This window comes from Theobroma cacao, chromosome 2, assembly GCF_053813885.1.
Source record: "Theobroma cacao isolate CCN51 chromosome 2, ASM5381388v1, whole genome shotgun sequence".
In the NCBI taxonomy this organism is placed as follows: Eukaryota; Viridiplantae; Streptophyta; class Magnoliopsida; order Malvales; family Malvaceae; genus Theobroma; species Theobroma cacao.
The window spans coordinates 12,878,726-12,901,213 of NC_142640.1; the positions used below are offsets into that span (position 1 = coordinate 12,878,726).

At 36.0% G+C, this 22,488-nt stretch overlaps 2 protein-coding genes across 2 annotated transcripts; one reads left to right on the forward strand and one right to left on the reverse strand.

Moving 5' to 3' along the window:
- Positions 1–4,344: 4,344 nt before the first annotated feature.
- LOC18608830 (glycyl-tRNA synthetase / glycine-tRNA ligase) lies at positions 4,345–9,038 on the reverse strand. The gene is made up of 9 exons (XM_007043715.3): positions 8,482–9,038; positions 7,485–7,867; positions 7,159–7,276; positions 6,569–6,763; positions 6,258–6,482; positions 5,826–5,885; positions 5,609–5,689; positions 5,123–5,528; positions 4,345–4,793 (listed from the first exon to the last, which is right to left on the reverse strand). The coding sequence occupies exons 1-9, from the start codon at positions 8,998–9,000 to the stop codon at positions 4,561–4,563; spliced, it is 2,220 nt and encodes a 739-aa protein (XP_007043777.2). The 5' UTR covers positions 9,001–9,038; the 3' UTR covers positions 4,345–4,560.
- Positions 9,039–16,723: 7,685 nt separating this feature from the next.
- Positions 16,724–22,465, forward strand: LOC18608831 (E3 ubiquitin-protein ligase ORTHRUS 2-like). Its single transcript, XM_007043716.3, has 9 exons — positions 16,724–17,482; positions 18,387–18,919; positions 19,018–19,143; positions 20,387–20,486; positions 20,583–20,644; positions 20,725–20,827; positions 21,059–21,194; positions 21,336–21,553; positions 21,845–22,465. Exons 1-9 carry the CDS (start codon positions 17,012–17,014, stop codon positions 22,310–22,312), a joined length of 2,217 nt encoding a protein of 738 aa, XP_007043778.2. The 5' UTR covers positions 16,724–17,011; the 3' UTR covers positions 22,313–22,465.
- The last annotated feature ends 23 nt before the right edge of the window (positions 22,466–22,488 follow it).

Sequence of the window (22,488 nt, forward strand, 5' to 3'; positions counted from 1 at the left end):
TGAGCGAAATTGTAACCCAGAAACAAAATGTTTCTCGCTGCAATGAAATTTAATCTCGCTACAGCAAATTGCAACCCAGAAACAGAAAGTTTCTCATTGCAGCGAAAATTGTTACCCAGAAACAAAAAGTTTCTCGCTGCAGCGAGAAGCTACGGTGTCATTCTCGCTGCAGCGAAAATGCATCCTCGCTGCAGCGAGTTTTCGACCAGCCTACCCTTTCAAAACTCGAAAGTTTCTCGCTGCAGCGAGAATGATTCTGGCTGCAGCGAAATACAGGCCATCAAATGAAAATTTCCCTTTCTCCCAAAGAAAACCACCCTGCTTGAAATGTTCAAAACCAATATGAAACACATAACAATTTCTCAAGGTTTAACATGTCAAGTTTCACATGCATTACAACCATAAACCATTATCTATCAATTTCCTATAACACACATATATACATATATATGTATATCAACATAATGCAGCCACATAGAAATCCATAATAACCACATATCATAACATAAATCATTTCTCAAAAGCTTGTTCCCAAGGCATTCATTTTCATGAAAAATCATATAAAATCATTCAAACGTTTGTCAAATACATTATATTCCCAAAATAAGTTTTGAAGGCAGTCCACTCACCAATTGATTGTAAAGCCTTTAGATGACTCCAATTCTCCTAATTGTCCAAATGAGATGATGGGGCTTCCTTAAAACCTAGGATCACATTAACATAAATAATAGATCAATTTACACACTATGAACTCTAAAAGCTATCTCTTAGCTAGTTTTCAATTGCCACATTAAATGGCTATCTATGTTCACTATCTTAATCACTAAAAAGTAATGAACGTAGTCAACAATAAAACAGCTCATAAATCCCAATTACTAGACATTTTCTACAGTTAAAAATCGAGCTTAGTTTATCACTTACCCTAAGGGTCCTTTATAGTCAAATTCTCTTCCAATTGCTTCCAAATCAATAGAGTAATTCTCTCTTTCTCTCTCTAGAACGCTCAACTAGTGAGAGAAAGTCTGGAAATAAGCTTTATCAAGGGTTTTGAAGTGAGAGGATGAAAGAATTCAAAGGTTCTAGTCAAAAGGGTTCAAAGGTGTGAAAACTAGAGCTAGAGAGAGAAAATCATTCAAGCTTCAAATCAAGCTTCCATGGAGTTTTGAAGAAACGTGAGAGAGGAGAAGAAGAAGAAGACCAGCTGCTAGAAAATCTCTAGAAGCTGCTGGAAATTCAAGGTATTTATAGGCAATCTTATCATTTCCCTTAAAATTACAAAAATGCCCCTCCACCAATTTACTTATTCTCCTCCAATCTTTTATGTAATCTTTTTGCTCTTTTAACACTGAGACAAGATCCATAATGGTCTAGACATGTTCGGGTTCATAAAAACTTAAAATTTTAACTCGAGGTGAAAAATGACCATTTTGCCCCTATTATGAAAATTGTTGAAACTTCTAGTTTTCTTCGTGTTTTCATCAGCACACATCATTTATGCAGTTTTATACCCATTTAAGCCTTAAAATATCATAAAACTTTCTTCTGGAAGCTTATTAGAGAAAATGACGAAACCACCCCTAGCTCGTATTATTACATCTATACTTAGTTACAAGCCTATAGAGGTTGAGGTCTCACAAAGTGTTTCACCCTTTTACCTTGTTCTCGTATACTGATTCATGTACAACTTACTCTCTTGTACCTATTCTCGTACAACTTCTTCTCTTGTACCTATTCTTGTACACCTCTTTTCTATTACCTTTACTCGAGAACAAGTCTTACTACATCCAATTACAGTAACGGTTACTTACATTAATATTCTTCATAATAATGTCATTCATTAGGCACATTAAAGCCTATTCTTATGTAACCGTCACTTTTAGCACTATATATAGAGCCTCACAATTCATTTGGAAGGACTCTTCTCTCCCCCTCCAAGCTAACACATTCTCAACTTGAGAGCTTCTCTCTCTAAATTCTTTCTCTAATTATCTTGTACTCTCTAAGTCTCTTTAAGTCTCTTCTTATTGTCTTCCACCTGCCACAACACTTAGTACTTCAGGAACTGCTTCAATCTTCCTCTCTGCTGCCTCTGGCACATCTTTTTACTTGTTTGCAACACTTCTTCTCACTATCACAAGAACCCCCTTTACAATATGTTACAGTGGAAACTCAGCTTGATACTGATGTTCAACTTGAACAAGCTCATATGTTTGTTTATTTTTTTATTTTTCTTCCCCTATTGTTGTCTCAGAAAAATGGAGTAGGCAAACATACGAAGCTTTTATGTTAAAATCTATTATAGTTAAACCTCTATAAATTAATACTCAATAAATTAATAACCTGAATTAAATAATATTTTTGGTCGGTCCCAACTTGGGACCAACATGGTAGATTAATAATTTGCTAAAATTATAATACATTTTTAAAAAAAAAAACATAAGTCCCACTTATATATAAATTAATAATCTCTTTATATATAAAAATTATATATATATATATATATACATGACTCAATTAAGAGGTCTTTATAAAATATGATTCTAATACTACTTGTTTCTTCTTAAAATTGATGTCTCTTTGAACTTCATCTTTAACTTTTTTTAGTGCATTAAGAAGCTCTGATGTAGAGTTCTTGTATTGCAAGAGAAAATTATGTAATGTAATTGTTATTTTAAGTGCATCTTTGCAAAAGATAGGCTCAAATACAGAACTATCGTCTTCAACTTCATCTTCTTTGTTATTTCTCATGACGTTTTCAATAATTTGCTTGTCACGAATAATAATAATTTGTAGTTTGGTAATTAGGAAATATTCGTATAATCACAATACACAATACATGTATTGAATTCAATGTTTTGAAAAAAAATTAAAAATACCTCAGTGAATTATTATTTTATTAATTAATGTATAAATTAATATTTTTTTTAATTGAGAAATGGAGATTCGAACCCTGCTCATACACCAGCCAATAAATCAAATGCTCGGATGCATGTATAGATTAATAAATTATTAATTGATTGATTAAACAATATCTCGATTAATTAATAACTGTTCATGGTTCTGAAGGTATTAATTTAGAAAAGTTTTACTGTAAATTGAGGTTTATTACAGTATTCAACAAAACAAATGGAGTGATGTTCTTTTACAGATCTGTTATTGATAATTTTATGTTTAAGAAGTTGTAAAGTTCATTTTCTGGAAAGATTTCTTCTTTATTGCTGAAGTTTGATAAATCTGTTGTCATTGGGTACCGCTAATTACGACTGATTCAGAGCATTACATGTTAACAGCATATGTATTTCATTTCCATAACTACTTTATTTTTACTCTCTATATATGATTGACTCATGTTTATTTTGTTCTTACAATCCTGTTCCTTCTTTTATATTTTACCAAATATTATTATCTCATTTCACTTTAATATCATAGCTTATCTACTCATTACGATACCAAGTTTTGATTTCTTTTTACCCCTATAAAGGATCCTCCAAAACAATCCAATCATCGAAGAATAGCCTCACTGAAGACTCTTCGGCCACCCCTTAATCGCAAGAAATTCTGCAACTTTACTCGCAACCATGCCCAACACTACCTTATATTTTTTGTTGACAGGCAACATTGTTATAATGTTTAACTTTTGTGTCTATACAAAGATCTGCAAAAACACACCAATCACATCATGATCTTTATTTTGTTCATGCACACTAACTTTTTGTTAACCGGATGGATGGCAATGAATGTATAAAATTAAAAACATCGTCTCATATTTTTTATTCACAAACAGTGTGATAAATTCAACATTAAAATGTTAACTTTTATATATAAATAAAGATATGCAAGAACACAACAGTAGATCATGATCTTAACTTTGTTTGCAAGCGTTAACTTTTCCTTAAGCTAGTAGCAATGAAAGCAAGCATTATAAACCGGACAGCATATCATCATCTAAATTTTATTCATGAACATTCACTTTTTCATATATATATATACATGTGCAAACGAATGCAAACAATTACAAAAAACTATAACAAACTCTTCCTCATAGTAATCAAAACTGTAACAACACTTTTGTATTTATGTTTTGTCATCCACACGCCTTCTGAAGTGTTTTATTGAACCGAACACATCGCACTAGACCAATTCTCGTATTCACGTAATAAGGGCCAGTCTTATGTGGGTCCTAATTAAAGAACTCGTTCGGACTTTTAACATTCCGAAAGAGGCCCAACCAAACCTTCATTTTGTGGATATAACTGAACACCCGATTTCGCAATTTAAACGAATTCTGCCAAAATTGAAAATCCTACAACACAGTAACAACATCCAGAAGATGAACATGCAGTATTAAACTGGGGAATTCTGGACCTTGTATAAGTATTGAACTGAATTGTAAAAGCAAGAACTAGTATTCCCAAAAACATGAACAGCTTCTTGGCCGCAAATATAAATGCACATTTTTCAATAATGTAGTCACCCTTGAAATCATCATGACATTGTAAGATACTCCACATATTGGATATTGTGTTGTTATGTCAACAGTGTGCTGGAATTTCTCAAGACTCAATCATCTGCTGAGCCAGATGTGTGATGGGCGTAATTTGCCCACACATCCTCCCATGTTCTCTGTCCATCAGTTACAGACTTAACAACAGATGCTGCCTCTTCTACATCAACACGGACTTGAAGCTTGCTGTCTCTCTCCCGGATTGTCACATCTTTTGTTGAATCAACAGTTATGGCAAATGGTACACCAAGTTCATCTGTTCTTGCATACCGTTTTCCTATTGAGGTACCTGCAAATATCGTAAGGGAAATAGGGATGAGTTGAAGTTCATCAACAACTGAAAGGGTGGATATGCCTGGCTCTACAATTATAGAACCAATAATGTTTATAGTTGCATACTTAAGTTGAAGTCCAATATGTCAATAAGGACTTCATTTTTCAGTTTACTTCCTGAAACTTTTTAAGCAGAGCTTTCTGAACAAGCAAAGAGAATTTTAAAATTCACAGAGATGCATAGAAATGAATCAAGTGTTTTAAGTTTATGTACATCCATATGCAGGACCATGCAAGTGTGGGAAGAAGATGATTAAAGAGTTATCATTCATCTTAGTCGCATACCTGTGATATCTATCTTATGCGAGATTCCAGCAGCTGTCAATGACTTTGAAATGACTTTGGCAACATCCTCATATTGTTGATTTTGAACAAGTGGAAATACAGTACATTTGATAGGTGCCACAAGAGGAGGAAACCGAAACACATTCAACTGCTCATCCCCAGCTTTACTTGGCCTCGTGTAGAAAGAGTGCTCAAAAAGGCAATAAATTATCCGTCCAATTCCAAAGGATGGTTCAATCACAGATGGCGTAAAAACTCTCTGGTGTTCTTTCTTTATCTCCTTTGAAATAGAGACCATGTTCTTTTTAATGGGCACATTTTTCCCAAGAGTGCAGACATAGAATTCCACCTCCCCTTTGGATTCCAAAGCAGCCTTCATTTCCAAAGCCTCTTTTTCATTCATTGCCTAACAAAAAAAGAAATTCACGCATTAAAGTGATATGGGCAACACATGGCATTAAATATTTAAGAGTTTTCATCATTTACCTCTAAAGCTTCAACCACCTTCTTTTGGTTCCCCTTGAATGCAAGGCCGAGTTCTTTCTTCACAGGAGCTATAACCAGTTTCTGAAAATATGAACCATGAGAATTACTTTTAACCTCAAGCAGCATCACTTTAAGGATCTTTTGTTGCATTATAAGTCATGTGATCTCAAAATTAGTATATGATAAAGATGGGGGGTTATTAGCAATAAAGTAGTACCTCCACTTCTCTAGGTTCTAAAAATTTCTCAGCAGCCACCAGTGGGACACCACTTTTCTCCTGTCATACAAAACAAATCCATGCTACATGAGGATTCAGTATACTACTACTTTTCGGTAGAAAGGACGATATAGTTTTAATCTTTTTCTTCCTATTTATCTAGCTTTTGATAGCATGGCTATTATTAGATTAGTCATTAACATAGCTAAGATCATAACCGTTGGATGAATAAGCACCAAATTTGTTATGATAAAATTACAGTCATAACCCCTCTTTTGTTGCACATAGTATAGTCTCTTGACCAGAAGCTCCTATATATAATTAAGCTGACAGCTTACCTCATGAGTCATAAATTCTGCTAGTAAGTTACTTTAAAATAATTGCCTTAACAATAAAAAGAAAGATCGAATGATGATATAACCAAGATCTTACTGAATGAGCACGCAAGTCATAAGCAGACCTATCTGCAATACCAACACATTCAATCCAACCATATGAACACTCAATCTCAGCATCCCAACAGTCTGCAGCATAATGTGCCATTTCATTTGCAAGATGCTGCCGGAACCGTAAACGGTCTTTGTCTATACCAAGGCAAGTTAGGAAGAGATAAACTCTACCAATAAAGTAGCCAAGGGTTTCATTGTTGACAATTCCCTAAATGACAATGAAGGACAGCACCATCACAAAGAGTAGGAAGAGAGATGTAGAAAGCAAAGAGAAATAGTCAAGCTTAAACCAACCTTTGAAACTGCATCACCAAGACGTGTTCTCTTTGCAGATTGCCCAGACATTTGCTCTTCCCTTGTGAACATCAGAAACTCCAAGTTCACAACTTCAGAGTATTTTGGATGAGATTTGTCTTCAGGATCGACAAAGTGCTCAATCTCTGCTAGAGTAAATTCTCGAACCCTCAGAAGCCCTTGGCGTGGGGATATCTGTACATACAGAAATTATATCATCGAATTTGAAATCTATCCCATGTTACATGATTTAATGTGCATTCATCAGGACAATCATCTCAACAGCCAAGAAATAAACCAAAAAGCACCAGTGTATAGCAGAGATGAGGCAACTTTATTTAGGCTCCCTATAGTTAATGCTTTTGCTATTTGCTTTTTTTTTTTTGCAAAAAATGAATAGAAAGCAAAGTGCAAAAAATAATAAAAAAATAGAAAAGAAAAGCAAATAGCTAAAGCGCCAATTATACAGAGCCTCAGAAAATTATCCCAGCTTCACACTGGCAGCAATTTCCAGAAAACAGAGAAAAAAATCCATCCAACAAGGGCACAAATTGACATCTTCTTCAGATTCAAAGACAGATTTTCAAGACCTCATTTCGGAAAGCCTGACCGATTTGGGCTGCAGCAAAGGGAAGCTTGTTCCCATTGTAATAGTACAAGTCTTTAAAATTCACAAATATTCCTTGTGCTGTTTCAGGACGCATATACCTGCAGTAAACAAAATGAAACATAATTCTTTAGGTACTTACAGAGGCTAGAAACAATGCTACATTTATGTTGAGCACTTGCAAGAAAAAGAAATCATTAAGTCAGCAAATCCCTGCACCAGTAAAATAAGTAAAATATATATTTTCACATTCAAACCCAAATATTTCACAAACAACATCCCAAAAATGACTAGAGTAAAAACACTGACCCAGGGCTCAAACCAGATGGACCAATTGATGTTTGGAACATTAAGTTGAATGGAAAAGGATCCGAGAGCGGATTTTTTGTGTCTGGAGCAGTAATACCATACTCCTTGATCTTTGCACCTAGCTCTTCAGCTGACAGGTCATCCAAAGTAGCAAGGACATGTTTAAGCTCAGCAGCCTTCTCTGCACTAATGCTGAGGTCTTTCTGAAGCTTCTCGTTGCAGAAATCCTTAAGCAAGTGATCAGCCCGATAGCAGGTCCCAGTTTTTTCATCCTTAACCATAAGGTCAGTAAATTTATCCACATGACCAGATGCCTTTAGGACAACCTCTGGTGTCACACAGGGGCAGTCAACCTCCAACATGTTCTCCTCAAGGACAAAGTGCTGAAAAAGTGGTAATACAAACAAGCTAAATTAGAATTGTTTGGACTATCCTATGATCTTACATCAATGCAACAATGCAAGTATGAACCATCACAATGTCTTTAATTTGCTTTGGACTAGTCATTTGACCTGAACAAAGTACGTCAATATCTAAAATATTCAGCTTTTATTCTAATTGGGGCTCTGTTGCTCTAATGGCATTTTGCTTCCTCATATTTTCTACTATAAAATAAAAAGGCAAATAATACTATAATAAGTAAAACTTTTCATTCTTTGCCCACTCAATCTCCTCACGTCCCAAAATATACAAATTTGAAGCTTCAAAATTCTGCTCAAATGCACTGCTTAAACCAGCTAGTTCTCCTCATCCCTAGTCAAGTTTACATACTACATTTCTCCCATCTTCCAATTTGCCGAAAACTTAATTAAGCACGTCAGTCCATTTAAGTGGACCATTACTGAAAGTACTAAACAGTTGAAACTAAAACAGCTCCGATTCAAACCAGTGTCAATTTGCATCACCCACTCAGCAAACATCCGCGTTTGTCTTAATTCTTCACAATTGCTGTCAGAATAAATAAACATCTCTATAACTGCTAGAGCTAAAAGCATACCTGACGCCAGAAAGCAAGAACGTTAGATTTAACGGCGCAACCGGGCGGTCCATAGTCATAAAGCCCAGCAACACCCCGATAAATCTTGAAAGACGGGATGTAAAACAAACGCCGTTCTAAAGTATTCACAGCGGCTTGACGGAAAGCTTCCCTGCTAAGGGAGGCATCCCCATCGTTACCACTAACAGCAGCCTGCAGCTGCTTCTCTATCGACGATTTCTCCAACTTCAAGCTGTTCAAGGCTTCGATTGCAGCGTCGATTTCAGGCTTAGAGGCCTTGGCGGCTTTCAGAGCTCTCACCGCGTTGCCCTGCGCTTCAACAGCCGATTGCTTCTCGGCTAGTGCTCTGCGGAGCGATTCCTCGGCTGTGGCCATTGGTGGTTGCCAATTAAAAAAGGTGGTTAGGGTTGATCGCTGGGATTTGCTGGAGAGGGCGTGTAAGTGGCGTAATGTTAATCGGGAGGAGGAATTGAGACCAAAGGAAACAGATGAGGAAATGAGAGCGAAGAGAAAGCGCATGCGAACCGGGCAACAGTTATAATAGTACGTGTAAGCCAAAAAGCCCTAGGGTTTTAAAAGGGTGTTGATTTTATAGTGCGGATTGTTTGGATAGTAATTTAATAGGAGCCACTTACACGATTTGGTAACTCTATGCCGGGTGTAGCTTAGTAAAACTAGTTATGGTGGAATCCTAAAAAAAAATTCACCTACTAATTTTTTATTGGTCTAAATACTTGAAAGGTCTTGTAATCATGCAATTTGTTCAATTTAATTCATATACTCTAATTTAAAACAATTTAATCTCTCAATTTTAAAAATTATTTTAATTTAATTCTTCTCTTAATAGCATCCAATTTAATTCTTAAATAAAAAGATGTTAGGACATGAGGTGGTTGACATGATGGTGTGGCACAACCACATCCCCGTAACATGTTGACATGGTAGTATCACATCATCCTTTAAGTTCGGATTGTTGACATGGCACTACCACGTCAACATGTCAAAATAACATGACGATGCCACATCAACATTAAGGCTCTACGTTAACATGTCAAAATGACATGGAAATCCACATTAGCCTCTCGATTTGAGTTACCACGTGAAATGTTAGTAGGTTGCCACATGATTTAGTCCTTCGATTTTAAAAATTACTCCAATTTAATTTTTTTTTTAACGACATTCAATTTAGCTGTTAAATAGGATGATATCAATATTGACATAGCACTTTTTTATTGACATGGCGATATAAGGTGGTTGACATGATGATGTGGCATTGCCACGTCACCTCAACATGCTAACATCGTAGTGTCACATCATTATTTAAGTTCGAGTTATTGATGTGGCATTACCATGTCAACATATCAAAGTAAGGTGGGCATTAAGGCTCCACGTCAACATGTCTAAATGACGTGGACATTTTTACTAACATGGTGGCATGGGGTGGTTGACATGATAACGTGGCACTGCCACGTCACCTCAATATGCTAACGTAGTAGTGTCACATCACTCTTTAAGTTCGAGTTATTGATGTGGCACTATCATGTCAATGTGTCAAAACAAGGTGGGCATTAAGGTCTGCGTCAACATGTCAAAATGACATGGCAATATCATGTTAGCCTCTGGGTTCGGGGTTATATGCTTTTGTTTCGAACCCAAGACCTATAATAAGCATATCAAAATGGGGAAAAAAAATTTTTAACTTTTAAAAATAACGTGTTTTTGAAAAATGCCTCCAGATAATTTTAACTGTTTTTAGCCACAAGAATATATTTTGGGACAAAAATGCCCTTAATGAGCCATCTTTGTTGACGCGCACTCTCAAACAGGCGAAAAATAGGAAAATAAATATGCAAAGAATTTGCGAACATCTAATTTTGTGCAAAACATCCATTTTTTTTTCCTAAAGCTTGTGCAAAACAAAATAATGTTGCATGAGATGGTTTTTCAGATATTTCAGACATGGCATTTAGATAATAGGAAAAGAGCGATATTAAACTGAAAAAGGAACCGGTCGTGATGAATCGAAAGCTTGGAGAATGATGTGAAACCAAAAATCCCTAATTCGGTGGTGAATCAAAAGGAGAAAGATGTGAATCCAAAGCACAAAATGGTCGTACTATAACAAGACATATGTGACACGGTTGTAGTAGGGTAGGGTTTAGAGTTTGTGAAACGGCATATTGGGAATGTGTGACACGGCATAATGGGAATGTGTGACACGACTGTGACATGGCAGGGTTTAAAGTTTGTGACACGCCATTGAGGGAATCTATGACACGACAAAGTTCAAAGTTTGTGACATGCCATGAAGGGAATCTGTGACACGACAGTGTTAAGAGTTTGTGACACGCCATGGAGGGAATCTGTGACATAGCAATGTTTAGAGTTTGTGACACGCCATGGAGGGAATCTGTGACATAGTAGGGTTCAGAGTTTGTCAGACTCCATGGAGATTTGTGACACGATAGGGTTTAGAGTGTGTGACACAGCATGGCTTGAACATGTGACACGACATGATTTGAAAAAGGAAAAAAAGGGCAAATAATGAGGAAACTGATTAGACATCCACTGAATAAATGAATATTTATAGAGGAAATTGTGAGGCCATTTCATTTTAATTAAATATTTTCCAAAAATCATAAAAGTCTGTGTGAAGGAACTCAAAGAGTTTGATTTGATTCATTCCTCATTACCAAAGGTACCAGAGTATTTGACTTTGTTCTTTGCCAGCTTGAAGACACCACAACAACAATGTCGGTTATCAGTGAAAAGGTCAGTTAGTCTGAAAATAAAACTTTCTTCCATTTGTTAATTTTTTGCTAAGTTTGTGTGATATATTCTTGTTTTTTCAATCTTTTTCAGTTGTTATGTTTAAACTGTTTTCTTCCCGATTTTATGGTCGTATCAAAGTTTTGAACTACAACAGATATAGCGTGTAGTGGGTTAACTGCTTTTTGGAGTTTTTAGCGTGTCACGACATTGGTTATTTTAGGATAGTTCGTGTAACGAGTTAGTAATTACACTGATTGGCGTCTCACACGCTATGGGTATTTTAGGCCAGTTCGTGTAAAAAGACAGTAATTATAGTGATTGGTGTGTCAGCGTTGGCGTGTAACAACATTTGACTTGATATGCATAGCGTATAACAACATTTGACTTGATACGCATGGCGTGTAATGACATTTGACTTGATACGCATGGCGTGTAACAACATTTTACATTATACGCATGACATGTAACAACATTTTACGTTATATGCATGGCGTGTAACAACATTTTACGTTATATGCATGGCGTGTAACAACATTTTACTTGATATGCATGGCGTGTAATAACATTTTACTTGATATGCATGGCATGTAACAACATTTATTTCTTTCTTCAGTATACCTTGTTGCACATTATGGGTTAACTCACTCGTGCATGTGTGCCATGTTTTGCAAATGCAGTCCAAACAGTATGAGAATCTTGACAGTTTGCTTATTGTGCCGAGGGAGAAGTGAGCATTCAATGTCTCTATTAACACCCACTGGAAGTGGTCGCAACTGCATTACATCAACAAGACTCTCCAAGAGGAAGGGGAGTACGATGCAGTGAAGTGTACGTGCTTCGGAATGCTGCTGGACGTATATCCACAAGGCTACTTTTGCGCTGGTCTCCTGCATAACATCATGATTCGTCGAATCACTATGATAGATTCAATGAAGCATGAGCTATGGTTTGCCATTGGCAAAAGCAAAGCGCGCATATCAAAGCAAGAGTTCTGCCTTATCATCGGATTGAAGTTTGATCGAATACCCAATGTGTTCACACAGTCGTGCGAGGTTATTACGGAAGAAATTCATGTGAGATACTGGAACAGGTAGCAGAGCGTTAAGCTGCAAGCGTTGCTTGATATGTTCCACGGAGGCAACTTTTAGCGACCAAGATGGCACTCGTCTTGATCGCGAATAACATTTTATTTGGTCAAGACTACCATATACGGTTGACACCTTGGCTCTTGTCATTGGTGGAGGACATCGATGCTTGGAATGTCTTCCTATGGGGTCACTATATTTGGAGGCTAACCTTAGACTACCTTGTGCACAAACTCTTGTGCATACGTCAATTGCCATTGTTGTAGATTATGGATCGAATGCTGTGGTATATGTGAAGCATTGTAAATCTCATTTTGATTGAGCTTATTACTATGTTGTTTAGCTTCTTAATGTGACATAACATTTGTTTGGCATCCCTTAATGCCGACATACATAGCCAGAACATTCCTCTGTTCTAGCAAAATTAATGCAACATCTTCATCGTCCTTGATAATTGGCCATAATAGCTCTCCGGGTGTACTGATCAATGCATGTAACTCAATCTCATCAATTTCTGAGTTTATCCCAACAACATCTTCAACCAGTCTCATCAAGCCCACAAACGACAAATCACTCCTAACCCCCCGCATTCGTGACTCACCACCCTTGTAAATGCCATCCACCTATTGACCACCGTGTCTTAGCACAAGTTGCACAATTGGAACCCCACTGAAATTTTGAAAACAAAAAAATTTGTTAATCATTTTACACATTACATGACATGCCGTGTTTTAGAATTTGTCAGTCATGTTGTTACACACCATGCATATAATGTAAAATGTTGTTACACGCCATGCGTATCAAGTCAAATGTTGTTACACACCATGCATATCAAGTAAAATGTTGTTATATGTCATGCATATCAAGTCAAATGTTGTTATACACCAATACTGATACGTCAATCACTATAATTACTGTCTCCTTACACGAACTGGCCTAAAATACCCATGACGTTTGACACGTCAATCAGTGTAATTATTGACTTGTTACACGAATTGTCCTAAAATAACCAATGTCGTGACATGCTAAAATAACGCTAACACATGTTATAGATGCATGGTGTGTAACAACTCTGGGCAATGTTTCTAATTCATGTTTTAATTTACATAAAAAGTTTCAGAAATTTATGTGTTGTAGCAATAAACCCAATAACATACCTTGATATCATCTCTGCTATAGGGTTTGTTTATCGACGACAATATGACCAGATGCCGAGAGATAGACCATAGCCCGATGATGATGGTGCTCAACAGAGACTTGACAGAGCTCATATAGTTTAGAGAGCTGAAAGAGCTGATGACGATGGTACTCAACAGAGAGTTGATAGAGTTGATACAGTTCAAAGAGCTAAGAGAGAAATATGAGCGAGCTCAAACAATTGAACATTTATTTTTATTTTCTCTCTAGCGGGAGGGAAATATTAGGAGCTTAATTTGCCATGATGTTTTTAAATGGCATTTTAGTCTACTCATGCCTTTTTTTTTGCTAGAAATAGATAACTTTATATGGGTGATTATTTCTGAAATTATCTTATGAGGAAGCCTATTTCTCACAATTTCCTTCATCAAAATACTTACCACCAGACCTAAGCATTTACTTATAATTATTTTTTGCTTTCATTTCTTTTTCTCATTTTTCCTTTTCTTTCTCTCTCCTCTTACCTTCTCCCTTAAAAGTTGGCCACCGTTGACCTCTGTCAGAGATCGTTGATCGTTGATGATCTTTTAAGAGAGAAGATGAGAGGAGAAAGAGACCGGTGATTGACTATTGACTATCGATTGTTGGTGACCAGCGATTGCTTGTCAGTTGTCGATGGTTGACGACCACCTATCGATTGTTGACGATAGTGGTCTACGATGGCCAGCCTTTAAGGGAGATGTGGGAGGAGAGAGAATGGAAGGCAAAATGAAAAAAATATGTTTTTATAACTAGAGCTTTTAAGAGTATGAAAATTTTAAAACGATATAATTTTAAACAATAAAAAATAAAAAAATTATTAAAAACAAGAGCTTAGGCAGGACATGGTAAGTGCCTTGCTCTACTTGTTAGAGGCCCGAGTTTGCACTTCCGCAATAGCACATTTTCTTTTGACGTGGCAAAAATTATCACTTCTTGTTATACTCATTAACTACAATAGAGTTGGAGAATTACAGTTTGAAAGACCAAATCCACTGAAAGTAAGAACTATAACAGAGGTTAAAACCAAAGGAAAGCTTAAAACATAAAAAAAAGGAAGGAAAAAGATAAATGTGCTTGAATCTGGTTTTTATAACTCCTAATTCTTCTTCAAAACTTGTCTTTAAACTAAACTGAAGGCTCTTATTAAGTCTTTCTGTTAAGTTGGATATCATTTCATCGTCTAGAAAGTGTTGAACATGGTTGACACCCGCAAAGGATCTACTGAAATTTAAAATTGCAAACATTAGAAAGAAACACAAGAAAAGTAGAATTGTTCAGTTAGCTTACTTGACATTATTCAGCTAATATTGTAACTTTCAAGTTTGAAATTGTCAAACTGTGAGTTGACTTGAGCCTAAACTTATATAGTTTGCTTTGGTTATAATATAATGCTGAAACTTGTGAAATATCACCAACTCAAGCACCATGCCTCATTAACGTTCTTTGTCTAACTTTCATAATTAGCTTGGAAATTTACAAAATTAAATTAAATTCAGATAAATTCAAATTCCCAAGCTCACTTGTCTACAATCTTGATAAAGTTCAAGTTATCAAGCTTGACAACTTGCAAGCTTAAGGACTTAATTATCAAGCTTGAGAATTTGCAGGTTTAGAATTTGACTTGCATTTAATTAGTTAAACTAACTATGTTGAAAATACATCTCAACGTATATATGAGAAAATTGCACTGTTGTGCCAACCTGGTCCTAGTAAAAATTATTAGCATTAGTTAAAGGGGGATTTGGCATTTATTATTAGATAATTAAATGTTTCTTAACTAGGAAAGTTTCCTCGCATAATCATCAAATGGAGCCTTTTTCTTTGGCCAGAAAAAGAGCCTTTAAAATTAGACGAAAAACTAGTATGTGACTCAAGCTTTGTTGCAGGTGCGATTTTTTTTTTTTGACTAATATGAGCAAATAATTTTTGTGATTTCTTAAAAATATTTGTATTTTTTTTCTTGTTTAAGCACATTTTAATATTAATGTAATCAAAATTTGTGACTAATGATTTTTTTTATTGAGAAATAAAGTTAAAAAGAAGCTCATGATATGTATAGAAAATGATTATTTGTATATTATATAATTGAAAATTTTCACATTTGTAATTGGTCTGTTGAAGTTAGTTAACTATATTTACATTGATTTTTTTGAACATATTTTCATGAATTTTAATGGATATTAATATTTACATGCTTGCATAATGTATTAAGTTTCAAATTAATAATTTCTTTTAAGGATGATGGTGTAATAGAAAAAATAAAATAATAATCAAATGCATAATATTAAAATAAATGTAAATATATATTATATATAAAGCATTTTTTTCATTTTATATGACTTTATAACCCAAAAATATAAACATATCAGTCATATTATATAATTTATATTATATTTTATTCTACATGTGAAATTATTAAAAAGAGAAGTTATACATAAATAGTCTGAAATAAAAAAAATTGTTAAAAGAATGGCCATGCGTCCAATCAAAGGCCTGTTAAATGCCATTGAAAGACCACATTTTGAAACAATTTTAATATAAATATATTTATTTTTTCTCATTTCCCCCTTTCTCTCTTCTTTCACGATTTTTCCTTTTGCTGTCTCTCGTCCTTTTATTTTTTAAATTTTAATAAGGCAATTTATTTTTTTTTAAAATACCATATGATGAGTACATAATCACCGTGTGTCAATAAAAAAACTTTTAAAAAATTATTTACATGAGCTGAAGAAAAAATAACAAAAAATTCTAGATGGCTAAGTAAAAGACTCATCACTTGTTAATTTTCCCAAAAAAAAAAAAATCAGCGCATGTCAATGAAAGAATCCTTAACATTGTTTTAATATATAGTAAGTATTAATAAAAAAATATTTTTCAATATTTTAATAATAATTATAATTTAAATGAGGCGAACTAACTAAGTTTTAGAAGGATAGCATCAAGTGAGTCAAATTCGAGCCATGAATCTAAGTTTTTGAAGCATCAACCGAGTTGATGAGTCAAATCGGATTGGCCAGGCGTACATTTTTTTTTGGCAAAGAAGTTAGTTCTGAATTTTCATTATTTAGCAAATACAAAAAAAACGAATTTTCATATCTCAACTGACAGGGAAGACCTCATTCCACATTTGTCATGTACAGTAACAAATGCCTTGTGCTACTACTAGTTAAGAAACAAAAGATTTGGCATTTGGGGTGAAAAGTCAAAAGGCAAACCGTACTGAAAAATTGGTAGCAAAAATTTCCCTTTATATAGCAGCAAAGGATGAAGAGGGAAATCAAAAAATTTCAAAAGTTATTCTCAACAAAAATTCCATTACAGAACCGCGCCCCTTTCTCACTCACCCTTTCCCCCTAAAAATGTTTTCCCCATTTTGACCCGAAAACACTCGCTCCCTCTTTTTCCTCGAAAGAAGAAAAGAGAGCCATCGTCCTCACCGGACAGAGACCCGCGATCTTCGTTCTTCATTCTTAAGATATTTTCTTCTTACTCTGATGGCGCTTGTTAGCCAGCTTCCTTGCGATGGAGACGGCATTTGCATGATCTGCAAGAACAAGCCGTCGCCGGAAGACACCCTCACGTGCAAGACATGTGCCACTCCATGGCATGTGACTTGCCTCCCCTCCTCCGCTCGTCCTCAAACTATTGCCGAGGCCCTCCGATGGGACTGCCCCGATTGCTCCCTCACGGATCATCCTCATCCCCCGATCGCCGAAAAGACTGGAAGCTCCGACGAACTCGTTGCGGCTGTAAGGGCTATTCAGTCGGATGATTCGCTAACCGAGTTGGAGAAAGCCAGGAGGAGGCAGGAGCTGGTCAGCGGTGGCGGAGCTCGATCATCGAGCGACGACGGTGAAAAAGCGAAAAACAAGGAGGGGATCAACGATGATAACGATGTCCTCGCTATACTCGATGAAAACATTAACTGTTCAATTTGCATGCAGTTACCGGAGAGACCTGTAACGGTTAGCTTCAGTATCCATTCTTCTTTTTCTTTCTTGTTTTAAGATTTTTGTTTGCTCATTGATTTTGAATTTTCTTTTTTTTTTTTTTATGTTTCCCTTCTTTTGTTTATTTAGATAAAAACACTAATAAAAAAAGAGCTAAACGACACGTTTTCTGGATATAGCGATTACAATTCAGTTCACAAGCAAAACAGGGTAGTTTCCGGTGGAGGCTAACAAGAGATTTTCTATGACAAAATGATTGCTAGGAGTATCTTTTTAGCTATCATGACGCTACTAATTTCGTTTTACTTTTCCGCTTTTTGACATTTTAGTTTGTGGTTGTAGATAAAGTGAAGAAAGATTTAACTCTGTACACTGAATATAATTTATTGCGCTGTTTTTATTTTTATCTTACATCTAATGGCAATTGCAACAATTGAAATCTTGAATAATGAACTAATAGATGCGTAGTGCTTACTATTTGTTTGATCTTATTAGAAAGCAAAAAAAGTTACTTGCATAATTTCACTTTTTTCTTACCCCCCTTTTTTTATTGGTCTCGTATGCTTTCAACTTATTCTGAAAATAACTCTAAATTAGTATATCATTATGCTATTTACCAATGCTACATATCAAGGGAGATAAGCCTACTAAATTGGATTATATCTTTCAAAAAAACTAAAATCTTACAGTGAAACCTGTTTATTTGCTGCTTTCTTCCTTTCTGAATTCTAAATTGCTTTATGCCTTATTTCTCTATGGGTTGCTGGTGCAAAGTGCACATAAAGATTGAATGGTCATAAACCAGTTCATAACTGAAAATGTTTTTTCTGCATGTGTCTATAGCTTGCTGGTAAAAAGTAGGCTAAGTCTACTGTTGCTGTTTGGCAAATGCTTATGATATTCTCTTTCCTTGTTTTAGACACCATGTGGCCACAACTTCTGCCTGAAGTGTTTTCAGAAATGGGTTGCGCAAGGAAAGCGCACATGTGCAAATTGTCGCAGTCAGATTCCATCAGCAATGGCTAGCCAACCTCGAATTAACTCTGCATTGGTCATTGCCATCCGAATGGCAAAGCTGGAAAAAGCGAACATTGCAGGGGGAGCACCAAAAGTATATCATTTTGTCCACAATCAAAACCGGCCAGATAAGGCATACACCACTGAGCGAGCTAAGAAACCTGGAAAGGCCAATGCTTGTAGTGGAAAGATCTTTGTCACAGCCCCTCCTGATCACTTTGGTCCAATTCTAGCAGAAAATGATCCTCTTAGAAAGCAGGGTGTGTTGGTGGGTGAGACCTGGGAGGATAGGATGGAATGCAGACAATGGGGCGCTCATCTTCCTCATGTTGCAGGGATTGCTGGTCAGTCAAAGTATGGTGCACAGTCAGTTGCCCTTTCTGGGGGATATATTGATGATGAGGACCATGGTGAATGGTTCCTTTACACAGGGAGGTATGTTGTAGCTGTTTGCCATATACTTCGCTTCCATCTTGCGTTATTATTGTGTTGTGATATTATTTATTATATTATTATTATCTTGCGGTGTACAGTGGAGGAAGGGACCTTAGCGGCAATAAACGCACAAATAAGACTCAGTCCTTTGATCAGAAGTTTGAGAAGTTGAATGAAGCATTGCGACTAAGTTGTCAAAAAGGCTACCCTGTCCGAGTAGTAAGGTAGGTTCAACTGATAAAGTTCATCCTTGTTCAGAATCATTTCTAGCATATCCTAACACCTAAATAGTTGATAATTTTTGTTTCCTGTATTTAATTCCCTTGCATACTGCACACATTCTCATTTTATTCTTTTTTTGCTCGTGGATTGATGAGAAGTACAAATCTAGGGGTTCTATGCCCAGATCTTAATGGAAGGAATGATGTTTTAGAAGTGTGAATCAATGTGAGAGAATAATGTTTTTTTGAAAGGAAAGCTGTATGTTTATGAGCATTAAGATCAGTTCACAGAATGCAGATCTGGGTTTTCTACAAATAAGGGAAATATAATATGGCAGGCATATTTTTAAGTCACTAGTCACTAGCATTCCTCCAAAGGGGTTTATCTTCTTCCTTGGTTTCTTAATTTTTTAGTGCTCAGTAGCTGACCTAACATGTCAAACAATAAAAAATGGAATTTTCGTTTTTGTTACACACAAGAGCATGCCTAGTGATCTGTTCTAATTCATGGGAGTGCTGATAATTATACAAAAGCTTAAAAATTAAAACGTGATGTCAAAGCTTGTAAGGCAGAGTAAAATGCTACATCATGACTTCAACGTTACTTACTTGCTATAAAATTTCAGCTGTCATTGGATAGCTGGGTATGTTACTTAGCTCTGTGTCATCCATCTTTTTGCATACATATATAAAGGGAGAATCTGGATCTTCCAAAACAAAGTTGGCAGGAAGTTAGCCCTTGTCAATGATAGGAATAGGCTCCAAGTATGACTTTGTTGATGAACAACCTCCAGGCCTCTTAAAATGTGAGAGAATAATCAGTTATGAACTGCAATGTATGTTGTTTACAGTGCATTCTAAGATATTAAAATGGATAAAAATCTAGTGAAACTATTACACGTGAATGTAATCAATGTGTTTGCAAATTTTAGAAATATATGTTATATGTTATAAATCAACCAAGAAAAAGCAGTAATTTTCTGTGAAAAGGTGGATTATTTTCAAGATAATTAAATTAAATAATGTCTCCTTAATGCATTATGGCATGTGTGGTTTATTATTGTTCTTTTTCAACTTGTTTATTGTCCCCTGGATTCCTTGACCTTTTCGTGGGTGTTGTTTGCAAATTGATGTCATGTGTCCATGTTTGATCTGTGCTGTTGCTCAATATAATCCAGAATTTAGAAGCAAGAAGTTGCTGGTCCATTTCTTTTATTTAGAATCATTTCCCCTTTTTCATGGGCAGATCCCACAAGGAAAAACGTTCTTCTTATGCCCCAGAAGCAGGAGTACGTTATGATGGAGTTTATAGAATTGAGAAATGCTGGCGTAAAAATGGAATACAGGTAGTATGATTTCTTTGGTTATGTTCCAATAACTAGATATAGTCAGTAGGTCTTGCTATTGCTAACTATGTTTGCTCACTGTGTTGGGTGTGTTAGGGTTATAAGGTATGTAGATATCTTTTTGTTAGGTGTGACAATGATCCTGCCCCGTGGACAAGGTCTGTTTCCCATCTCCTTGTCTCTTTTCTTCTATGTATGTTGCTATATGTGTAGAATAATGTCTCCAATGAATCTGCAGTGATATTCATGGAGACTGCCCAAGGCCTCTTCCTGCTATCAAGGAGTTGAAGAATGCAATTGATATAACTGAAAGGAAGGGATCTGCATCCTGGGACTACGATGTAAGCTAATGCTGTTTTATTTCACATGCTCAATGGGGTTCTGTATCTCCAAAAAAGAGAAAAAAAACCCTAGTTTCACTGTTTGGTTCCAACAATGTAAATTGTATCTTGGTAGAAAAGATGTTAAAATCTGTTGCAATTTAATCATAATTCTGCCTTTTGGTATTGGGAATTCAGTCTGGCTCCTAGCTATGCATTCAAAATGTCCTGAAATTCACTTCTGCTTCTCAGGAGGTAAAAAGTTGCTGGATGTGGAAGAATCCTCCACCTTGTAGTAGAAAACAGGTGGATGATGGAAATATTGTGGAGGGGAAGAAAAGGAGGAGAGCTGTGAAAAATTTGTCTGCTAGAGAAAAACTTCTCAAAGGTTTAGTTCTCTAATCATTTCCACAGTTACAACCTTTTTCAGTTATATTCATCTCAATATCAGATGGTTCTTTTCCTTTGATGATATCAAATAACAATTACTAATGAAGCTATTCTTGCTGATGGATGCTTGGCCATGTAGAGTTTAGCTGTCAAATCTGTAGGGATGTGATGACTTCACCACTTACAACCCCTTGTGCTCACAATTTTTGCAAAGCATGCCTAGAGGGTGCTTTTGCTGGTCAAAGTTTCACCAGAGAGAGGACTTGTGAAGGCAGGAGAACACTTCGAGACCAGAAGAATGTAATGAAATGCCCTTCCTGTTTGAATGATATAGCTGAATTTCTTCAGAATCCTCAGGTATTAGAGGCTGTGTCAGTGTACTCTTGATCATTAGAGAGCACAGCATGCATAACATGTGAATTTCATCCTTGCTGAAGTGTCATGTGCTATCTAAGAAGAGCTCCTTTTCAAGATCCATTTGATTTTAATAATTTACGTAAGGAGTGTGGTGAATGGATCTGATAGAATTGTGTACTGCAATATAAACAATTAAATGATGCCAGCTTTGTTCTTCTCTGATCAAAATGCAATGGCAATAATAAATTGCAGCAATGAACTTTATACTAATAACATCTGGTCTACTGGCAGGTTAACAGGGAACTAATGAGCGTGATAGAGTCGCTACATCAAAGAAGTGTAGGGGAGGAACAGTCTGGTGAGGCCAGTAAAGAAGTTGATAGTAGGCATGAAGGAGATGCAGCTGCTGATGATACTGAAATGTTTTGTGGAAATAGTGAAATTTTGGAAAATAACAATTTGAAATCTCGTATGGAAGGTAAAGCCCAGCAAACAGACAAGTTCAAAAGAGCTCGTAAGGGCAAGTCAACTTTTCAAGAAAGGTCAATGCTTGAGCAACTTGATGTTGAAAAAGGTCGGAATGAAGGTGGTTCCGTTAAACCTCGAGTGGCTGAGAGTAGAGCATTGCAAACCAATGCAGCGGAGCGCAAAATAAAGCAGACTAACAAGCGGAAGAAATCAAGCACTGCAGGCAGTCCACCAATTGCAACTGTTGGTGTGATGACCAGAAGCAAAAGAGCTAAACTGATAGCAAAATGAATTTCTGTGCCTCAAGTTTGCTTTTCCTTTTAGCCATCATATTTCAAGTTATGCAGCTATGGTTGTCCTCAGGGTGGACACGGTTTGAATACCAATATTTTTGTATATTAAATATATATTATTAATAATATAATATTAGTCATATGAAGTAAATCCAATTCCATTTATTTTTTGAC